The sequence below is a fragment of the Theropithecus gelada genome, chromosome 7b (genome assembly GCF_003255815.1).
Source record: "Theropithecus gelada isolate Dixy chromosome 7b, Tgel_1.0, whole genome shotgun sequence".
NCBI lineage: Eukaryota > Metazoa > Chordata > Mammalia > Primates > Cercopithecidae > Theropithecus > Theropithecus gelada.
In genome coordinates, this window is record NC_037675.1 from 56,544,919 (window position 1) to 56,552,061 (window position 7,143).

At 39.8% G+C, this 7,143-nt stretch overlaps 1 protein-coding gene across 1 annotated transcript in view; it reads right to left on the minus strand.

Moving 5' to 3' along the window:
• Positions 1 to 813: 813 nt before the first annotated feature.
• LOC112628394 (cytochrome c oxidase subunit 5A, mitochondrial-like) overlaps positions 814 to 7,143 on the minus strand; it is a 9,614-nt gene continuing 3,284 nt past the window's right edge. The window contains exon 2 of the mRNA XM_025391138.1: positions 814 to 1,532. Within this exon, the coding sequence (XP_025246923.1) occupies positions 1,104 to 1,532 (429 nt within the window). The 3' untranslated portion in view covers positions 814 to 1,103. The remainder of the gene's footprint in view (positions 1,533 to 7,143) is intronic.

Here is a 7,143-nt window from a genome sequence, read left to right on the forward strand (position 1 = left end):
GTAGGGGTTTGAGGAGATCCAAAACCATGCTCTCATTGTCATGTTTCTAGAAGCCCTATAACTTTCAGGGAACTGAAATTTAATATATTTTATATGATACATTATGCTTTTAAAAAATAATTCTTCTAAAGTAATTTCAATCTTACAGAAAATTGCAAGAATAATTTGGAGACTTCTTTGTATCCTTTACTTAGATTCCCTAATCAATTGTTAACATTTTACCACATTATCTTTTTCTCTTTCATTTTGTATATAAAACATATAAAAGTCCAGTAAAATCATTATAATCAATAAATTAAAATTGATACAATACTAACATCGAAGCTGCAGACTGCATTCAAATTTCACTGATTGTCTCCATAATGTGCTTTATAATCACACTTTCCTTTCTGACCCAGGAACCAATAGAAGATCATGTGTTGAATTTAATTGTTATGTCTCTTTAACCTCCTTCAACTTGGAGATTCCTCAGTTTTTCCATGTCTTTCATGTTGACAGTTAAAAAGAGAACAGGCAATTAATTTGTAGACTGTCCTTACACTTGAGTTTGCCTTAAGTTTCTCATGGTTAGATTCAGGTTATTTGTTGGTAGTGGGTTTTTGTGGAGACATACCACAGAAGTGATGCTATGTTCTTCCCAATGCGGCATCAGAAGGCAACAATGTAATTTGTTCTATTTCTATCAGTGTTGACTTTTATCACTTGGTTAAGATGGTGTCTGCCGAATTTATTCACTGTAAAATTAATTAATAAGTATTTTGTACTTACTAGGTTAAAAGTTATGAATAAGTATTTTGTGGAGAGCTACTTTTTTTTTTTTTAAGTTCAAACTCATTTCCCTTTTATTAAAGTCCAAGTTACCATCACATGGCTTGGTACTTAATAAAGGAAAACTTTTTCAAATAAGGTAATATGTTATCATCAGTATTTCCAGGTAACTGTTTACACTCAAGTAGCAATATCAATAAATCCTTGGGAAGCCATGGAGTTTACATTTTGTCAAGGCCCAGTTCCTCCGGAGTGGAGATTCCGAGTTCATTTAGAGTTGATCTAAGTTCCTGGATGACATAGGGGTAGATTTCCTTATGAGGTCCTGCTTTGTCCTAAACGACCTCTAGGATGCGAACTGCACTAGCAAAATCGTTTAACCGTCTGCATGCCCACAAAGCAACATCAATGATTTTGGGCTCTGGAACCAGATCATAGCTAACAAGTGTGTTGTTCATCCCTTTATGCAATTCCCAGGCATCTATATCTGGCTTGTTGGTGTATGTTACCCAGCGAGCATCAAACTCCTCATCTGTCTCGTGTGACCCATGGGAATAGCAGTGAACTGACTGGATAGCCGCGGCGGGGCCGGAGGTTGGGGCAGAATGCAGGAGGCCTCGAGGGCCGGCCCGGGCGGTTGCGGTCACCGCGCAGCGGCGGAGAGCGGCGCCAGCATGACGGCGATGGTGGCGCGCAGGCTGAGGATGGAGAGAAACCGGTGTGAGTTCGCGGGTTGCTCCGCATTTGGTGGGGGCCGGCGAGAGCTACTTTTATGTTATATAAATATCGCGTTCTTCATCACATTCCCCAGTCCCCACTTCCCTACTGGCTTTAGCATCCATTATTGGTTTTTTCCTAAATCAATTATTACTATAATGGTTGACAAATGATGCTATTCTAATCCCATTATTCTTTCTACATTTATTAGTTGGCTTTCTATTATAAGGTAAAGTTTTACTTGGCCTAGCACAGTGGCTCATGCCTGTAATTCCAGCACTTTGGGAGGCAAAGGCAGGTGCACTTGAGGCCAGGAGTTCGAAACTAGCCTGGTCAACATAGTGAGACCTCATCTCTACAAAAGAAAAAAAAAAAAACAAAAGATTAGCCCGGCATGGTGGTGCATACCTGTAGCATCACCTACAGGGGAGGCTGAGGAATGAGAATCACTTGAGCTCAGGAGTTCGAGGTTGCAGTGAGCCATGCTTGTGCCACTGCACTCCAGCCTGGGTGACAGGGTGAGACTGTCTCTTAAAAAAAAAAAAAAAAAAAGCTTTTCCTTCTTCCTTGTTTATCTATTTTATTCAATGGATAATCTGTTGCTATCATTTATTTTGATGTTCAAATTGTTCCAGATTTAGCTAATGGAAGCCCTTCAAACTAGGACTCCTTCTTCTAACATGTCCTCATCATTCTTTGACTGCTTTCCTACTTTTGTGATAAACAAGATGTTCCAGGAACATTTTGTACTGTCCTTGTTCCAGTCCTAAAATCAACCATTTCTTCAAGGATTTCTGGATTCTGTTAGTGGAGAATGGTATTCAGAAGCCTCTATCTGGGTGCTGGGTGTGATCATTGCTACTAGGAGATCACTGCTTCCAGGTTTAGTCTTCTCCCTTTCTGAACTGTTAATTCCCTTTTGTGACAGAGAAAAACCCAGCTCTCATCTCAATACGCTCACTTAATTAATCTACCTGTATGTAACCAATCTCCTGACCTTATGGCTGCCTTGCAAACCAAGATATTACTTTGCAGTGAGGCCATTGTGTAGTAGAAATGAGGCTAGCCCCTTTGCTCTTCCCACTATAACTTGTAAATGCACTACACAAAGCCAGTGAGATCCTTTTCTAAGCTAATTCCTATTCTTTATGCAAAAGAGAGTACGTGTAAAATTTGAGACTCCATTTATTGAATTTATTATAATTTTGTGAAATTTATTTTGCTATAAAAATGAATGTATAAATATTATAATATTAGAATCAAAATTTATTTTTAATCTGAAGTTTCTGGCTTTGCGTTCATGAGTTTGTTATGATACAATGAGAATATTTGCTCAACTGCTTTTTGGATACACAATTTAACAAATGAGACCTGACCAGCAGGGGAAAAAATAGTGAGAATTAAAAAAAAATTAACTACAAGTTCAATATGTTTTTAAAAAGTGATTTTAAAAGATAACAAGTCTCATATCACTTTTAATCAATGTTTTCTAAAATATTTACTACATCATTGTAAGCTTTGTTATTACTAATAATAACTGTGATCTGTCTGAGCATTATTGCTTACAAAGCACCTAACAAATATTGTCTCAATCTTTTCCCAGTTCTGTAGAGTAGATGATGTTATCTCCATTTTACAGACAGATCATATACTTATTGAGGCTATGCAACTTGTTAAAGATTGCCCAACTGTTAGGTGGCAGAAACGGTATATAAACAGAGTTATTTTAACTTACCATTTATTCTTCCCTTTTCATTATTTCATTCCTCTGAATTAGGAATTGTCTTTTTTTTCTTTCTTTCTTTCTTTTTTTTTTTTTTTGAGATGGAGTCTCGCTCTGCCAGGCTGGAGTGCAGTGGTGAGATCTTGGCTCACTGCAAGCTCCGCCTCCCGGGTTCATGCCGTTCTCCTGCCTCAGCCTCCCGAGTAGCTGGGACTACAGGTGCCTGCCACCATGCCCAGCTAATTTTTTTGTATTTTTTTTAGTAGAGGTGGGGCTTCACTGTGTTAGCCAGGATGGTCTTTATCTCCTGACCTTGTCATCCGCCCGCCTCGGCCTCCCAAAGTGCTGGGATTACAGGCATGAGCCACTGCACCCGGCCTGAATTGGAAATTTTCTCTCATCTTGCCTGTCCTGTTTGACAGATTATAAATGAATAACTACTCTCCCATGTAATTTACTAATTTTGTCACCTAGGCTTAGATCAATCAACTCTAATAGGTTCATTTATTCAAGTTGCCGAAAGTGCCTATTGTCCCCCAGTATTTATTTCCTTGCTTTGCACAGTAATAGAATGTTTAGCCAGACAAATGGCCACCTCAGAAAAAAGTTCATTTCCGGCTGGGAGCAGTGGCTCACACCTGTAATCCCAGCACTTTGGGAGGCCGAGGTAGGCGAATCACTTGAAGTCAGGAGTTCAAGAACAGCCTGGCCAACATGGTGAAACCCTGTCTCTACTAAAAATACAAAAATTAGCCAGGTGGTAGTGGTGTACACCTGTAATCCCAGCTACTTGGGAGGCTGAGGCAGGAGAATCACTTGAACCTAGGAGACAGAGGTTGCAGTAAGCGGAAATCGCGCCACCGTACTGCAGCCTGGGCGACAGAATGAGACTCTGTCTCAAAAAAAAAAAAAAAAAAAAAAAAGAAAAGAAAAGAAAAAAGAAAAAACGTTCATTTCCTAGCCTACTTGTCAGGTGGGTATGGCCATGTGATAAGGGTAGTAATGCTAACAGCTCCTAGGAACCTTCCTTCAAATGTGCCCCCTGTACTCCTTTTTTGTCACTTCCTCCATCCTGTTTCCTGGAGCAGAAATCCTGCCTTGTATAATGAGAATTAGGACTCTACCCCAGGAATGTCATCAGGGTGGTGAGCTAGAAGGAGACCCCTGGGTCCAAATAACTTTATGGGGCAGAGCTACCATATCTATCCGGACTGCAAAATTCCAGACTTCAGAAAACTCAAAAGCCACTGGATGTTTTTGTTTAAGAGCATGTTGCTTTGTCACCCAGGCTGGAGAGCAGTGGCTATTCACAGGCACAATCTTAGAACTTTGCAGCCTCCACCTCCCAAGAGATCTCACCTAAGCCTCCCGAGTAGCTGGAACCACAAGTGCAGGCCACCATGCCCAGCTAAGCCACTGATATTTTGACTTGGCCAATCACAACCTAATGTATACATTCAGTATCTATCTGCAGATCCTACCTAACCAGTCCCAAAGTTGAGTGAGACTGACCATTCACCCCACATCCAGAGGCAGGCCCTGATTGCTTTAGGGCCCCTCAGAGTGATTTCAATGTAGGGCATAGGGCCATAGTGGTTGGTTCAGTAATGAGTGCCTAAGTCAGTCAGCTTACAGCCTTCCCCTGGCCCCAGTGGCTGGTTCCCTAAGACACAAATCATGGGAGGTTTGGGAGAGGTGCCCTCTCTTAGGGAAGGATGTAGCCCAGGTGTAAACACGGAGGCACATAGCTTTAGAGAAATCAGGCTGAGGATGTGACTGGCTGGTGCAGGAAGGTAGAAATAAAAGAATTGTGGATGTTTTCCTTCAGATTCGACCAACCCTAAAACCTGCCTGACTTGTGGTCTTTTCAGAGAATGAGCCAACAATCATCCAGTTATATTGTTTAAGCTAATTTGAATTGAGTTTTCTGTTCATTGTATTCAAGGTCATATAACTGATATACCTTCCAGTGTCTTCAGGATTACATCAATGTTTAATAATGTAGATTGACATTTTTAGGGTAGTGTTTTTTGATTTTTTTTTTGACCAGTTTGAACACAACTGTAATGGATTCCTATTTTATTCAGTATGTGATCACCTTTTGCTATTGTGTGTGTGTGTGTGTATGTGTGTGTGTGTGTGTGTGTTGTGGTCTCACTCTGTCACCCAGGCTGGCGTGCAGTGGTGCAATCATGGCTCACTGCAATCTTGACCTCCTAGACTCAAGGGCCCATCTCAGCCTCCCAAGTAGCTGGGACTACAGGCATGTGCCACTATATCTGGCTAATTTTTAAAATAATTTTTTGTAGAGATGGGGTCTCACTGTGTGGTCTAGGCTGGTCTTGAACTCCTGGGCTCAAGTGATCCCCCTGCCTTGGCCTCCCAAAGTGCTGGAATTTACAGGTGTGAGCCACCACACCCAGTCTTATTTATTTTCATGTTCAAATTTTCCCAATTTAACACAACTTTTTTCACACAGTTTGTCCCGTTGCTTTATTCTCTGATTTTATTTTTCAAATCTTGAAGGATGGTTTTGTAAAGGCTGCAATGGATGTGTTAAAATTCGAATGTGAAGCTTACCCTTTCTGGAAAATCACTCCTTGGTTTTCTTATGCTGTCTCATTTCTCTACTGCCTCGTTTCTCTACCTCTTCCTTTGCCCATTTTTCAAATTGTTTCTGTACTGACTCCCTTCACAAATCTGTTTTCTTCTCCAGCTCCTGAAAAGTGCTAGTTTTTTGGTTTTGTTTTTTACATCTTATTTTAAAAATTCATTTTAAAAAATCTTGTATATTCTTCCAATGAAAAAATTATTTCTTTAATTGACAAATTAAAATTGTATATATTTATGGTATACATTGTGATGTTTTGAAATATGTATACATTGTGGAATGGCTAAATTGGGCTAATTAATACATGCATTACCTCATGCACATCATTCTTTTGTGGTAAGAACTCTGAAAATCTACTTTCTTAGCAATATTCAATTATGGAATAGAGTATGATTAATTATAGTCACTGTGCTCTACAGTAGATTCCCCAAACGTTTTCACCTTGCAATTGAAAGTTTGTGTCCTCTGACCAACATCTCCCCATTTCCCTCCCCAGCTCTGGCAATCATCAGTCTACACTCTTGCTTTTCAGTGTTCCAATTTTTTAGAATCCACATATGAATGAGATCATGTGGTCTTTCTTTTTGTGCCTGGCTTATTTCACTTAATATAATGTCCTCCAGGTAAATCCATGCTGTTGCAAATGACAAAGCTTAGTTCTTGACCCACAGATTTAATGTGAAGTCTTTCTCAGAGGTGTCACTTACTCATAACTTCAGATAATCACCTTTGCAATTGTCTCCAATCCTCACTGTGTTTCAGGCCTCGATTTCCAACTCCACCAGGAGGCACGGTAGCCATCTAAAGGCAGTATACCTCAAACTGAAATCTTTCATCCTAAACTATTAATAGCTGTCTGCAAGTTTTTCTATTCTTACCAAGCATGCCTTTCTTTCAGTCTCTCAATTTTAAAACTTTGAGGTCATTCTTATCTTCTACTTTTCCTTTTCTACCACATTTAGCCCATAAGCAAAGTGTTGTTTCTTCTATAAAGTTTTCAAGGACCACTACTAGGGCATAGCCCTTCACAATCTCACATCTGAATAAGTGTGTTTATTTTTTAACTTGTCATTTTCTCTACCCTTACAACTCAATTTATATGTGAATTATGAAAAACCGCCCTGCTTTAAAGACTCCTCAAAACTCTTATCCTAGCACTTAAGGCCCCCAAATTGGTTCTTTACTTGGCTCTCCAAACCCATCTCCCCCTACTTGTTTACATCAACTGGACAAAGTGGTGTACCAATTTCTTCCCAAATGCTACATTTGCCTATCTTCTTCTTCTTTTTTTTTTTTTTTTTTTTTTTTTGACGGGGTTTTCCCT